Below are 16,357 nucleotides of genomic sequence, written 5' to 3' on the forward strand. Positions count from 1 at the left end.
CCAGTTCGCCAATGCGGTAAGGTTTTTTTTCTTTTAAATACAACTCGATGGCACCCTTGAAGGCAGGCGCCCCCCTGCGGCACTTACTCCGCTTACCGTGTTGGCATGGCCCTGCTTGTGGTTAGTGCAGTGGACTTTGATCCTGGGGAACTGAGTTGATTCCCACTGCAGCTCCTTGTGACTCTGGGCAAGTCACTTAACCCTCCATTGCCCCTGGTACAAAATAAGTACCTGAATATATATAAACCGCTTTGAATGTAGTTGCAAAAACCTCAGAAAGGCGGTATATCAAGTCCCATTTCCCTTTCACTTCCCTTTCGCCATATACCTGGTTCAGCTATATACAGTTTGGAAGTTGTATTCTGCAACAACTGTAGTTTGGAAAAAAAGTTAACCTAAATCCCACTACACAACAAATTACAATAATTGAAAGGGGGATAGGAACAGCCTGAGCCACAATTCTAAAGTTGTCTTGGGTCAGAGATGATCGAATACTGTGTGACTGACACAGCTTAAATCTTTTTAAGATTATTTTGTCCTCAGAAGTCAAGTTAGAATCTAGTATAATACTAAGCACCCTCGATTGGAAGACTACTGAAATAATTTTATCTGTTCCTAATACATTATTATTCAAATTTGCCATGACCTAACCACTTTCCCTGATCTGCTCATAATTTGGCCGACTAAATTTAGCTAGGAAAAATAGATGCAACTGAACCACAGGAAATTTTGATTAAAACAGAGTGGAAACAGAAGAAATCAAGTGAGCTCTGTGTTTCAATAGTGAAAACCATTTATTCAGGGACAAACAACATAACATGTTTCATGAACAGTCTGATTCAGGGGTTATTGAATTATACACAAAAGCTGTATGGCAGTTCTTTTGCTAACAGAACATTGCTGTTGATTTTTTAGAATTTCTTGTACATGTTTGAAAGAACAATTATATCATTTATTGATTTATGGTACAAGAACCCCTGAAGCAGCCTAGATTCATTTGCATGAGATTTGCATGGACAAATTATATGAGGAACTTTGAGGGTTGACAAAAGAATCTGGGAGTTTCAGAGAAAGATGCTGGAAGTCAGGGAAACTGTTGGGACCCTTGGGGGTTTCTCCCCTGGTCAGTACATGAGGAACTTTTGGATTGTATCTCCCTCACCCTGAGAGGAAAGGCAGTGGTGATACAGGACTCTCTGGCAGAAGGCAACCAAAAGAGAGGAGTTTAGTGGTTAGTGAAATGGAGTTTGATCCTGGAGAACTAAGTTCAATTCCCACTGCAGCTGCTTGTGATTCTGGGCAAATCACTTAACCCTCCATTGCTCCTGGTACAAAATAAGTACCTGAATATATGTAAACTGCTTTGAATGTAGTTGCAAAAGACCTCAGAAAAGTAGTATATCAAGTCCCATTTCCCCTTTCCCCTTTTTGGGGTTCAAATTGGTTTGCATTTTGGCAAGCACATCTGTGGATTGGATTTGGATTGCATTTTCAGCAATTGGGATTGGAATTAAAATCAGTATTAATTCTGCAAGCAGAACTGTGGACATGGTATTCCTCTGCCTACACTTTCAAGTACAACTGTCAAACACACACAGCCTCTCTTGGCCCTCTAATCTTCAAATGTCAACAAATAACTGACCAAGTCGGGGTATAAGAGCTCACCAACCTGCCTGAGATAAGTGTAGTGTGCATAGATAAGTTAAGTTAAGATGTAAAGTTATAATATACCATCAAGATTATTAGTAGGAGGCGGGAGGAGAGTCTATGATTAATTTATGAGCACCAGTGAGTGATTCACCTTAGGGTGTACTGATAACAGTTGTGCCATTTGTATGAGACTCTATCCCGTTCAATTGGATTTGATTTTTATAGCTAACTTGTTGTAACACTTGGTCAGTTATTTGTTTACACTTTCAAGTAGGCAGTGCAGGACAGCATTCAATATGCCCCCTGGTATATTACAATCCCTCAATATCTTTAATTTTGGATGTAAAAGAGCAACATGTAATAACAATCTGTTACCTACTGAAATGAACTATAGTCAATAATTTATTTTTTTTAGAACAGCTTTTATCAGTTTTACCTGAGCTGATCTTTAACTCATCCTTGGAGTTCTTTTTTTTTCCATTTGGGGTTATATTGGCTAACTTCCAGCCATTAGATATTGCGACTGTTTTAAATAATTTATTTATTTGTTACATTTGTATCCCACATTTTCCCACCTATTTGCCGGCTCTATGTGGCTTACATATTATTGGAAAGGCGATTGCCGATTCCGGTAAGAAAGACAAATCCGGTGAGAAAAACAAATACAAAGTAATGTTGGGTAGTATAGATTGGAGTGGAACAAACACAGTTATGGCATCTTTGAGCGGAAGAGTTATGTTTTGTCCAATTCATGCTTTGGGTTCGTTGGGTTGCAGAGTCCAGGCAATTAGGTTGGGCCGGTAGGGTAGGCCTTTTTGAACAGGTTGCTACTAATATATTTGAATTCTTTTAGAACTGTGAAGTCAATACCATCTGGTCCTGATGATATACACTTATATAGAGGTGTATTTTCAGAGCACATAGACTTACAAAGTTACGTGGAGAGGCATTTTTGAAAGAAACGTCCACGTTGCAATTTGGATTTCTTTGTAAAATGTCCAAATTCGGGGGCAGGGAAAACCGTATTGTCGAGAAAAGATGGACATCCATCTTTCATTTTGAAAATACCATCAAAGACGTCCAAATCCAAGGACGTCCTTAAATTTGGATTTGGGCATCTTTGACTTTCGGTGATTTTTTAAACCAAAGACGTCCAAGCCATTTGGACGTGGGAGGAGCCAGCATTTCTAGTGTACTGGTACCCCTGACATGTCAGGGCACCCTAGGGGGCACTGCAGTGGACTTAATAAAATGCTTCCAGGAACATAGCTCCCTTACCTTGTGTGCGGAGCCCCCCAAAACCCACTACCCACAACTGTACACCACTACCACAGCCCTTACGGGTGAAGGGGGCACCTATATGTGGGTACAGTGGGTTAGTGGTGGATTTTGGAGAGCTCGCTGTTTCTTCCACAAATGTAACAGGTGTGGGGGGGATATGGGCCTGGGTCCGCCTGTCTGAAGTACACTGCAGTACCCACTAAAACTGCTTCTGGGACCTTCATGCACTGTCATGGACCTGAGTATGACATCTGAGGCATGCATGAAATATTTTTACAGATGTTTTTTGAGGATGGGAGGGGGTTAGTGACCACTGGGGGAGTAACGGGAGGTCATCCCCGATTCTCTCCGGTGGTCATCTGGTCATTTCAGGCACCTATTTGTGCCTTCATCGTAATAAAACAGGTCCGGGTGAAAACATCCAAGTGCTCGTCAGGGACGTCCTTGTTTTTTCGATTATGGGTAAAGGACGTCCAAGTGTTAGGCATACCCAAGTCCCGCCTTCGCTACGCCTCTGACACGCCCCCTTGAACTTTGGCCGTCCTTTGCAACGGAGTGCAGTTGGGGCTGTCCAAAATTGGCTTTTGAATACACCGATTTGGACGTTTCTGGGAGAAGGACGGCCATCTTCCAATTTATGTCGAAAGATGGGCATCCTTCTCTTTCGAAAATGAGCCCAATAGAGGCTGAAAAGGGGTTCTAATATGTCAGACTACATGCCAATTTGATGCTGACTAAGGGACCTGACATTATAAAGATAAGTAAAAGATAAACAGTTTATTCAAGAGATGAACCATTAAAAGAATAGAGACCTCCTGTGATCAGATCTGAACCTGCCTTAACACCTCCTTAGTCTGGCCCAAGACCAGACGGGCACAAGGTTGTTTTGGTTTGGTTTGCAGAAAAGTTGTGATTTTTATTTCTGTCTGAATCTCTATTTGTAGTTGTCAAGTATATTGTTTTATCCATCATGAAGTTTACATGACAACCACACTACTTTATAAAAACAATATGAAGGAATATGTAAAGGAAGAAAAATGCCAAAAAACCACAAAGATTGATTATAATTATTTCTTCTAAGACTTTGTATATAATTAATAATTTTCTAATGAATGTGCAATTTATATAGATTATATTAAGAAAGCAAAAACCACAAAACACAACCTATATTTAATGCCAAACACACAAAGCTGGAGAAGACATCCCTTGAGGCTGAATCTTTCAGGAGCTGGACTCTATAAAAGATTTAACAGTGCCTTCACCATCTGCTGAATCACAGCTAATAATACAGACTTTGCTGTCTTTCCTCAACCTCATATGTGTCTTTCACTGATTTACTGGTGTGCAGTTTGAAAATTCTTGGTCATAATATGACTTTTTCTGCACTTTATTTTAATATCCAAGACATCTGAAACTTCCTCCCTCATACCACAACTGCAGAGAAGGGCAAGAAGGAGTTTGTTTCATAAGAAAAGCTGCTTTACAACCTCAAAGATGGCAGCAACTCTGGTCTTGATTTTGATACCTTTCTACATCCAATGGAAGACCACTGAGGGCCAGTATACTCCAATGAAATATGGACATGTAAAACCAGGATACTACAAGGATGGCGACATCGTGATTGGGGGAATTGTTACAATAAGCAATTTATTAATCTCAGAACCACTGTCCTATACAGCTTTTCCCACATGGATATATAAGTATGTGTAAGTAGCAGAGTGGCTTAGTTTACGTGGTAACATAGTAAATGATGGCAGATAAAGACCTGTACTGTCCATCCAGTCTGCCCAACAAGATAATCTCATTTTACATGGTATGTGATATTTTATACCGGAGTTTGATTTATCCTTGCTATTTCAGGGCTCAGACTGTAGAAGTCTACCCAGCAGAACTACTTGTACTAAATTCTGAAGTTAACGTTGATACCCCTTAAAATTTATACTCCAGCATATCCTTATCTATTCAGTCACGATCAGGGCGTAGACTGTAGAAGTCTGCCCAGCATCAGATTTGCTTCCAAATTACCGGCATCACCACCTAATTTCCGCTAAGATTGCATGGATCCATTCCTTCTAAACAGGATTCCTTTGTGTTTAACCCACGCACGTTTGAATTCCATTATCATTTTCATCTCATGATTCATATGTTTAGGATGGACTCTGACTTCAATTGCAAATTTGATTTGTATCTTAATGAAGGATCTTTAGATAAGGGTGTCCTTCTTGGGATTTTACATTTGTCTATCTGTATTCAATGGGATGCTAAGAATTTAATCATGATCTGAGGGTGTACAGTTATAAATCAGGGTCTGTCAGAAAATTAATTGCCTTTTCCAAAATACACAGAAATAGATATTCAAAATGATTTAAGCAGCTAATGTCTGGTTTATATGTACAAAAGGAGATGACAACAGAATTCTTCCCATGGCTTAGCTTAAATTCAACTGGACAGTAGCGATATTCATCCCCTTTAGAACAAATTTAGCTATTTTAGGTGGATAATAAATATCTGTCCTAATGTATACAGATAAAAACCATTTAAGTTTAGGACTACATATGGATAGTGTGATTGAAACAAGTGGAAAGGGAGAGGTGATGGGACTTGAAATACTGCTTTTCTGTGGTTACTATCAAAATGATTTACTATTATATACAGGTCCTCACCTTGTACCTGGGACAACAGAGGGTTAAGTGGCTTGCCCAGATTTACAAGGAGCTGCAGTGGGAATTAAACCCAGTTTTCCAGGTTCTCAGACCTGAATTAACCACTAGGCTACTCTTCATCAAGGCAAATGGGTCAGTCATTTGCTTATCTTTATCCAGAGACCAACCACCCTGCTGAATGTCAACTTCACACTGTCCAGGTAGACAGAGGAAAAACTGCTCATTTGAATTTTTACTTAGCTCAAGGTATGAAATGTGCAAAACTAGTGACCTTGAAAATGTCATATAAGCAAAGTTTGTCAACCCCATAAAAATCTAAGTGGTCGGTAATCAAAGTGATTTAAATAGTCATAAAATGGCTCTTGGCCCTTTACATCTCTTGTAATGGGAAATCCGTTGATATTCAGTGGCATCTAACCTTCTTTTTAGGTACCTTGTACAGATCTGTACACAGAAAAGTTTCAATTTAATTTCCTCTTTCATTTGCTTTTGAATCATGAAAGTTCATTTGGTTCCATCAGTGTCCTGGTTAATCCCCTTTTGAAAAAACCTTCACTTGACCTTTCAATTCCAGCATTTTATAGGCCTTGTAAACTGATTGAGAAGTTTTCTACCAACTCCTATGCCATGCAGAAGCCACAAATATTTTCCATCCATGCCTATTTGTCTTTTGTGCAGACCATATCATGGAGTCAATTCTGACTGGTTCTTGAGTGAAATTTACTCTGTCCTAGATAAGGGTCAAATTATATACCTCATCTCTTTAGATTTATTTTTGGCTTTTGATCTTATAGATCACAAGCTTCTTCTCTGCCATCTTGTGAATTATGAGCTCTCTGGCAGGATATTAAAGTGGTTCAAATCTTTTCTTAGAGATCGTTCTTCTCGGTCTGTGCCCATTCTACTCTGTCCACCCCTCCCTCTCACCTGTGGTGTCCCTTGGGGTCACCCCTTCTTTTCAACATATTTCTTAATCCTCTCTTTTGAACCTCAGATCTCTCATGTTATTTATATCTGCTCATGAGCATTGCAGCAGTTTAGATAAATCAGATATTATCTTGACCAGGAATCTCAGTTTATGTTCCTGCATGCTCACATCATATCTCAGCTGGATTACTATAACACTGAGCATGTCATCTTCCCACAGTTACTCATTCAAACAGTACAAAATACCATAATATAACTTCTTTTTCATACAGATAGGTATGATCACATCTTACCACTCCTCTGTGGCTATCTCTGGTTTCCAGTCATTTTTCAAACTCTTGACTCTGTCCCATAGAGCTGCTTATACCTGTATCCCTCCCTATTTGGCAAAATTCATCATTCCATACATAAGTACATAAGTACATAAGTAGTGCCATACTGGGAAAGACCAAAGGTCCATCTAGCCCAGCATCCTGTCACCGACAGTGGCCAATCCAGGTCAAGGGCACCTGGCACGCTCCCCAAACGTAAAAACATTCCAGACAAGTTATACCTAAAAATGAGGAATTTTTCCAGTCCATTTAATAGCGGTCTATGGACTTGTCCTTTAGGAATCTATCTAACCCCTTTTTAAACTCCGTCAAGCTAACCGCCCGTACCACGTTCTCCGGCAATGAATTCCAGAGTCTAATTACACGTTGGGTGAAGAAAAATTTTCTCCGATTCGTTTTAAATTTACCACACTGTAGCTTCAACTCATGCCCTCTAGTCCTAGTATTTTTGGATAGCGTGAACAGTCGCTTCACATCCACCCGATCCATTCCACTCATTATTTTATACACTTCTATCATATCTCCCCTCAGCCGTCTCTTCTCCAAGCTGAAAAGCCCTAGCCTTCTCAGCCTCTCTTCATAGGAAAGTCGTCCCATCCCCACTATCATTTTCGTCGCCCTTCGCTGTACCTTTTCCAATTCTACTATATCTTTTTTGAGATACGGAGACCAGTACTGAACACAATACTCCAGCTGCGGTCGCACCATGGAGCGATACAACGGCATTATAACATCCGCACACCTGGACTCCATACCCTTCCTAATAACACCCAACATTCTATTCGCTTTCCTAGCCGCAGCAGCACACTGAGCAGAAGGTTTCAGCGTATCATCGACGACGACACCCAGATCCCTTTCTTGATCCGTAACTCCTAACGCGGAACCTTGCAAGACGTAGCTATAATTCGGGTTCCTCTTACCCACATGCATCACTTTGCACTTGTCAACATTGAACTTCATCTGCCACTTGCACGCCCATTCTCCCAGTCTCGCAAGGTCCTCCTGTAATCGTTCACATTCCTCCTGCGACTTGACGACCCTGAATAATTTTGTGTCATCGGCGAATTTAATTACCTCACTAGTTATTCCCATCTCTAGGTCATTTATAAATACATTAAAAAGCAACGGACCCAGCACAGACCCCTGCGGGACCCCACTAACTACCCTCCTCCACTGAGAATACTGGCCACGCAATCCTACTCTCTGCTTCCTATCTTTCAACCAGTTCTTAATCCATAATAATACCCTACCTCCGATTCCATGACTCTGCAATTTCTTCAGGAGTCTTTCGTGCGGCACTTTGTCAAACGCCTTCTGAAAATCCAGATATACAATATCAACCGGCTCCCCATTGTCCACATGTTTGCTTACCCCCTCAAAAAAATGCATTAGATTGGTGAGGCAAGACTTCCCTTCACTAAATCCGTGCTGACTTTGTCTCATCAGTCCATGTTTTTGTATATGCTCTGCAATTTTATTCTTAATAATAGCCTCCACCATCTTGCCCGGCACCGACGTCAGACTCACCGGTCTATAATTTCCCGGATCTCCTCTGGAACCTTTCTTAAAAATCGGAGTAACATTGGCTACCCTCCAGTCTTCCGGTATTACACTCGATTTTAGGGACAGATTGCATATTTCTAACAGTAGCTCCGCAAGTTCATTTTTTAGTTCTATTAATACTCTGGGATGAATACCATCAGGTCCCGGTGATTTACTACTCTTCAGCTTGCTGAACTGACCCATTACATCCTCCAAGGTTACAGAGAATTTGTTTAGTTTCTCTGACTCCCCCGCTTCAAATATTCTTTCCGGCACCGGTGTCCCCCCCAAATCCTCCTCGGTGAAGACCGAAGCAAAGAATTCATTTAATTTCTCCGGATGAATGATTTTTAGCACTTTTTACAGAATTAGGGGGATAACATATAAACTACAGTGCATATCTCATCTTCAAATCCTTGCTCAAAGCCTACCTCTTCAATGTCGCCTTCGGCACCTAACCATTATACCTCTATTCAGGACATCTAGACTGCCCAATTTGATTGACTGCACATTTTGTCCATTAGATTGTAAGCTCCTTTGAGCAGGGACTGTCCTTCTTTGTTAATTGTACAGCGCTGCGTAACCCTAGTAGCGCTTTAGAAGTGTTAAGTAGTAGTAGTATCTTCACAATTTAGGTGTGAGCATTTACCCCAGCTCTGTCACTGATGTATGTGCACAAATAGGTAAATTCCTACTTGTACTAGTTTTCTATAAAGGAGGACAAGCAACTACCAGTAGCCCTCCAGTCATCTATTTTCAGGGTCTGCTTTATAGAATAGCTCCTATAGTGGTGATATTCATGCTGTACCAAAAAACAACAAGGCAAACGATCTGCAAAATCCAATATGGGAAAGAAAGCCAGCAGATCAATGTCACAACAAAAAGATTTTATTGAAGATACCGTGTATGAACAAATCGCCCCTGACGCAGCCCTAGTTGGGCGAAACACGGCCTGTGTCGGGCGATTTGTTCATACACGGTATCTTCAATAAAATCTTTTTGTTGTGACATTGATCTGCTGGCTTTCTTTCCGATATTCATGCTGTATACAGATAGTCTGTGCATTTAAGTTTAGGCCTAAAACTATAGGGATAATGACTGGCAGCCTGAGATTAATCTGTATATTCAGTGTCACTGCCTATCCATATAGCAGTACTTAATATATTTATTTTTCAATCTCTGCAGCTGGCTTTTAAAAACACACACTGACCACTGGCTTTTAAAATAGTTCCACAGGTTTCTTTCCATCTTTCAGTGAGTGATTAACTGTCTGATCTTCATTGTCCTTACAGTTATTATGCAGAAAACTATTTTGACTACCTGGCATTTGTTTCTGCAGTGGAGGAGATTAACAATAGCTCAGAGCTCTTACCTGACATCACCCTAGGGTTTCATCTTTATGAATCTTACCGCAATTCATTCTTTGCTTTTGGGGCTGCCATAAATATATTTACTGGTATGGACATATGGGTTCCTAATTATCGCTGCAAAACATCTGGCACATTGGCCGCTATCATTGAAGGTCTTCAATCAGAGGAATCAAGAGAGATGTCCAATATGTTCAGGATGTACCACTATCCACAGGTAAAGGGCCTGTTCTGTTTTCTTTTACTGTATAATCCATTAGGAAAGAGTGAAAAATGGTGAACCTGTGATGCATCAGTTTGGATTAAAAAGACCATTGGGAGGAGGCAGTGTGGCTAATTGCATTTAGGTCTTCTTTTCAGTGCCTACGTTTGGCTTACCAAGGGGCCCTTTACTAAGCTGTGTTACAAAGTGGAGTTAGAATGCTCTTGCATGGATTTTTCCTGTGTGCTAAGGTCAATTCTGGTCGCCGCATCTAAAAAAAGATATAGTGGAATTAGAAAAGGTGCAGAGAAGGGCGATAAAAATGATAAAGGGGATGGGACAACTTCCCTATGAGGAAAGGCTAAAGTGGCTAGGGCTCTTCAGCTTGGAGAAAAGGCGGCTGAAGGGAGATATGATAGAGGTCTATAAAATAATGAGTGGAGTTGAACGGGTAGATGTGTAGCGTCTGTTTACACCTTCCAAAAATACTAGGACTAGGGGGCATGCGATGAAGCTACAATGTAGTAAATTTAAAATGAATAGCAGAAAATGTTTCTTCACTCACCATGTGATTCAACTCTGGAATTCGTTGCCAGAGAATGTGGTAAAGGCGGTCAGCTTTGCGGTGTATAAAAAAGGTGTGGGCGGCTTCCTAAAGGAAAAGTCTATAGACCATTATTAAATGGACTTAGGGAAAAACCACTATTTCTGGCATAAGCAGTATAAAATATTTTGTACTTTTTTGGCATCTTGCCAGGTATTTGTGACCTGGACTGGCCACTGGTGGAAACAGGATGCTGGGCTTGATGGACTTTTACCACAGTCATAACATGGCCTTTTTCTAATTTTTGCATTAATGACCATGTGTTGATGTTGTCATTATTGTGCAGCGTTTAAAAAATTAGGATTTAAGAACTCACATACAACTGGCTTGGCCACTGTTTGGAAAACAGGATACTGGGCTAGATGGACCATTGATCTGACCCAGTATGGCTACTCTTATGTTCTTATGCTATTCCTGCGCTAATCAATAAGGAGGCTGCACTAAAATTTGGGGCTGACAGTGGATAAAACGGTCTCTCAGATTCTCAAACCAGATGTACCCAGGAACAAGCTGGAACAGGCATCCACCTCAATACCTGATATCAGAAGGCAGTGGATAAAGTGGTTTCACTAGTTACTTGCCCAGTTACTTCTGGGTTAGTGCTGCTAAAAAATACTGCCCTATTTTCCCCAGCATGCACTGGGGCTGGAGCTATCGCCGCTGCTCCTGTTGGGCCGGTGGTAGCTCCAGATTTGCATGGGGTATTCTTACTGTACACTGCCTTGAGTGAATTCTTTGAAAAAGGCAGAAAATAAATCCTACTAAATAAATATTTTTTTTACAGATCAGTTTCACCTCACGGAGTCTTTTAATGAGTGACACTTTTAAGTTTCCTTTTTTCTACCGAACTGTCCCCAGTGAACTGCACCTTTGTGCTGGGATTGTCAGGTTATTGAAGCATTTTGATTGGACCTGGGTTGGTATCATTGCATACGATGATGAAAGCAGCCTGAGGATGCTTCAAATCCTGAGAGAAGGGATTGAGCAAAATGGTGGCTGCACTGCATTCATAGAAACCTTGAGTCGGAGCAATGTAATGACATTGAAGAAAATACATAAAATAGTAATGGACATGCCATCAATTAAAGTGATCATTCTCTGTACTAATGAAGAAAATTTATTCTATCTACCCCTTCTTGTGTTGAACCCTGGGAAGATATGGATCACCAAAACTGAACTGAATTTTCTCTTGAAAGCTATACAAAAATTTAATATAATGAACACCATCTTATCATTTGCAATTGTAAAGAAAACGATACCAAGCTTTACAAAATTTATCCAGGAGGTGAACTTTACCCTGCTTCCAAATGATCATCACACTAAGATGTGGTGGACAGGCCTATGTGACAGCCAGTGTCCAAAAAACATCAAAAGATCCTGCAGTCCTGATGTAAAATTGTTGTATGTTCTACCCTGTAACACCAACTACGTTGGGATGAGCATTAGTGTATATAACGCTGTGTACGCCCTGGCACACGCACTGCATGAGATGCTCATATCTGGCTCTAGAAACAACACCACAAGGACTACAGAAATGTGGAAATTATCTGATTACTTGCCATGGAAGGTAACATTATTTGTTGTGTTGTTCAGAAGAAAGAAAAAGTGAGACAAAACAAAATTTGAAAGGAAAGACTTTGAGGAAAAGGAGACTGTATGATCTCAGAAAGGCACTGAAACCCCACGATCACAGAATGTTTGTCATGATACGGTTCTTTATAAGAAGAATAGATAAAGAAGTGGGGAAAGTATACAAAGCATAGCTAATGGAATTCTTTTCACCTTTTCTACACATATATTCCTAATTCTATAAAAGGAGTGCACATCTCAGCCAATTTGCACCAAGAATTGGCTTTTTAACATGCAATTATTGGGGTTAATTGGAATCAATCAAGATGTACGCTCATGAATTTAGGTGCATGATCTCTGCATAAATTTTATGCACGTCCTGGAAAAGGGGTCACAAAAATGGGAGGTTAATGGGAGGTTCAGGGTAGAGCGTGGGTGTGGATTTGGGTTATGTGTTTAATTATAGAAAATGCTATGAATTGGACAGACCTCACACACACAGACACACTAGGAAACAGGTCTTCCTTCATCAGGATCTTCCGTTGCTCTCCTCTAACTGTCACTAAGCAGATCTCTAACAAAAGCAGTGCAACCAATCAGAAAGCTCTATTTTAGCTCAGATTTCCATACAGAGATTCTATTAGGTATTTTAGGATAAAAACCATATATAAAATCTTTGTTTTGGATTCAAACTTCACAGTATAGATTATAGTCATGCCCTGATGTTTACTCTATAAAACTTTTCAAGAAAATTGAACCTCAACTGCCCAAACTAGAACCTTTCAAAAACGGACTGATTTGCATGCCAACTAAGATTCAATAACCTTATAGCAAACAAGTATCAGTATCAGGCAGCTAACTTCCACCACTAAAACCCATGCAAATAATTTTAAACTTGCTAGTGTCAGTGCAGGTCTCCATTGACACTACTGTGCATGCGTCCAAATTTGCGCCGTTTTCCCCATTACCATGGTAACTAAGGGTGCTTCAAACACCCCCCTGCACTCCCAGCGTTGTTTAGGACATTTTTAATTAAAATTGCGCAACATGCACGAGTGTCGCGCATGCGCAATTACAAACATCCCCCGATTCCATCCGCTGTTTTGATTTTTATATCTGACCCTTTTTAAGGGATATCCCAAACTTCACAACACTATTTTTATTAAAACATTTGTGGCTGAGTGTTTCCCATTTCTCTGAATTATAAACGGGACCATTGGTATACAACGGAACATCACTCCTACGTGATTGATGTCATTGATGACGTGATCGCGCATCCGCACGCTGCAGACCCGATTTTAGCGGCTTCCTACGTCCCCAAGGAACTCAGAGCTTTTCCTTCAGGCCTGTCCTGTTGATGGCTCACCAAAGACGATCCCGGAATCTCGCGACGGACCCACCCCCTAGCACAAAATGCAGCTCAGAGCCTTTCCCCAGCTCAGTGGCTCTACTGCCAGGTAAAAATAACTTTTTTTTTCCATACTGGTTACATTAAGTCTCCTGTGTGAGACTCAGCAATCTGATGCTATCTGTGTTAACACTAGACTTAAAGCTGGACCTTAGGAAAAAACAAATCTAGTCTAATTATGTTCTAATACTTCTCTTTATATTGTGTTTTAAATTAATGTAGCTTGCTATTTGTATTACATTGACAACTTTATAGTTATGTTTCAACAGTTCACTTAACTTAACTTGTTCCTTTCTACTAACAAATGAGAAAAGACATATGGAGGGGCATAATCAAACGTGAACGCCCATCTCCATGGGTGACTATTTCCGAAAACGGGTACGTGAAGGGGCGGACCAGACCCTAATTAAAAAAACGGTTTGTACGGACCAAATGCGCCATGGATTTAGTCGTTTGTGAGCTGGGCGTTTGTTTTTTTTAGCGATGATGAAACTAAAAACGCCCAGCTCACAAACGACCTAATCCAAGACATTTGGTCATGGGAGGGGCCAGGATTCGTAGTACACTGGCCTCCCTGACATGCCAGGGCACCACCTGGGCACCCTAGAGGTCAGTGCGGTGGACTTCAGAAACTGCTCCCACATGCATAGCTCCCTTACCACGGGTGCAGAGCCCCCAACCCCCTCCCCCAAAACCCACTACCCACAAATGTACAACACTACCATAGCTCTTAGGGGTGAAGGGGGCACCTACATGTGGGTACAGTGGGTTTTGGAGGGCTCCCATTTACCAGCACAAGTGTTACAGGTGGGAGGGGGGTGGACCTGGGTCCGCCTGCCTGAAGTGCACTGTGGTACCCACTAAAAGTGCTCCAGGGACCTGCATACACGCAGGCCTCCAGGACTTGTTGCTGCTGTATAACCTTGGCACACCAGTTGACACCTGAAGACTAATCACTCCAAAAACGTCCTTTATTGAAATAAGCATGTTTACTCACAGTTAACTGTAGATCAGAGGTTGTGCAGTAGGTCAGAGCTGGCAGAATGCTGTACAATGACCTCTTTCAGCAGCATTCAAAGTAAGAACTAGGTTCTGTAATGTGGCTAACACATGAAAGGGATCTAAAACTGGCTTACAAAAATGGCCGCTACCTCATGGACTACCGGAAACAAAACAGGGCACACTCTGACCCAGTAGGCAGGGGGGAAAAGCACCATGGGAGTAGAGACTACCACCTACCAACATTGTGAGCATTTAACATAAGCTAGTGGAATCACGGAGCCCAATACCCTACACCCACCACAATGCATTGCTGATGTGACTCTGCAGTGCACATAACAGAAAAGGTGTCACACTCACCCGAGAGCCACATCAGAACCAGGGAAAGGCTGTCTGTCACAGGATAGAACACATTCTGCTGTCATGGAGGTGGGTACGGCATTTGAGGCTGTTATACAGGCTGGCAAAAAAGGTTTTTCAAGTGGGTTTTTTTTGGTGGGAGGGGTTAGTCACCACTGGGGAGTCCGTGGAGGTCATCCTCGATTCCCTCCGGTGGTCATCTGGGCAGTTGGGCCACTCTTTGGGGACTTGTTCGTGAAAAAAAAGGATCCAAAAAAGTGACCCAAAATCGCGCTAAAAACGCCTTTCTTTTTTCGATTATCGGCCGAGGACGCCCATCTCTCCTTGGCTGATAACCACGCCCAGTCCCACCTTCACCACACCTCCGACACCCCCCCGTCAACTTTGGTCGTTTCTGCGACAGATTGCAGTTGAAGCCGCCAAAAATCGGCTTTCGATTATACCGATGTGGGCACCCACGGGAGAAAGACGCCTATCTCCCGATTTGGTTCAAAATATGGGCGTGTTTCTCTTTCGAAAATAAGCTGGATAGCTATTTGCAACTGAGAACAGCCTGTATGATAGGCTGCTGCTGTTTGGAAAAGAGAACTCGTGAGAGTGAGTTTTATTCTTTGTGCTACACTGCAGTAACCTGACATGGAAAACATTGGACTACACCTGATGCAGCCCTTGTGAAGGTGAAACATGGCCATGTTGGGCGATTAGAGGAAAATTATTGGCTGTTTTAATGTATCTGCATTGAGTAAATTTTTCTTCATGGTTCAGCTCCTATTTTTTGCTGTTCTGGATTTTGCACACCGCTTGCTTGTGTGCTTTTTGGGGCTTGCTATTTGTATTATGTGGAGGGGCATAATCGAAAGGGATGCCCAAGTTTTTCTGAGGATGACCTCACAGGACGTTCCCGTGAAGGGGCGGGGAAACCCGTATTATTGAAACAAGATGGACGTCCATCTTTCGTTTCGATAATACGGTTGGGGACGCCCAAATCTGGAAATTTAGGTCAACCTTAGAGATGGTCGTCCTTAGACTTGGTCGTTTCTGATTTTTGGCGATAATGGAAACTGAGGACGCCCATCTCAGAAATGACCAAATGCAAGCCCTTTGGTCATGGGAGGAGCCAGCATTCATAGTCACTGGTCCCCCTCACATGCCAGGACACCAACTGGGCACCCTAGGGGGCACTGCAGTGGACTTCAGAAATTGCTCCCAGGTGCATAGCTCCCTTACCTTGTGTGCTGAGCCCCCCAAAACCCACTACCCACAACTGTACACCACTACCATAGCCCTTATGGGTGAAGGGAGGTACCTAGATGTGGGTACAGTGGGTTTGTGGTGGGTTTTGGAGGCCTCACATTTACCACCACAAGTGTAACAGGTAGGGAGGGATGGGCCTGGGTCCGCCTGTCTGAAGTGCACTGCACAAACTAAAACTGCTCCAGGGACCTGCATACTG

The 16,357-nt window shown here is 41.8% G+C and overlaps 1 protein-coding gene across 1 annotated transcript in view; it reads left to right on the forward strand.

Annotated features, from left to right (window-relative positions):
- Positions 1–4,425: 4,425 nt before the first annotated feature.
- The window catches only part of LOC115464404 (vomeronasal type-2 receptor 26-like), a 44,658-nt gene continuing 32,726 nt past the window's right edge, over positions 4,426–16,357 (forward strand). The window contains exons 1-3 of the mRNA XM_030194787.1: positions 4,426–4,637; positions 9,688–9,979; positions 11,353–12,135. Of these exons, the coding sequence (XP_030050647.1) occupies positions 4,426–4,637; positions 9,688–9,979; positions 11,353–12,135 (1,287 nt within the window). The remainder of the gene's footprint in view (positions 4,638–9,687; positions 9,980–11,352; positions 12,136–16,357) is intronic.

Source organism: Microcaecilia unicolor, chromosome 3, assembly GCF_901765095.1.
Source record: "Microcaecilia unicolor chromosome 3, aMicUni1.1, whole genome shotgun sequence".
Taxonomy (NCBI): domain Eukaryota; kingdom Metazoa; phylum Chordata; class Amphibia; order Gymnophiona; family Siphonopidae; genus Microcaecilia; species Microcaecilia unicolor.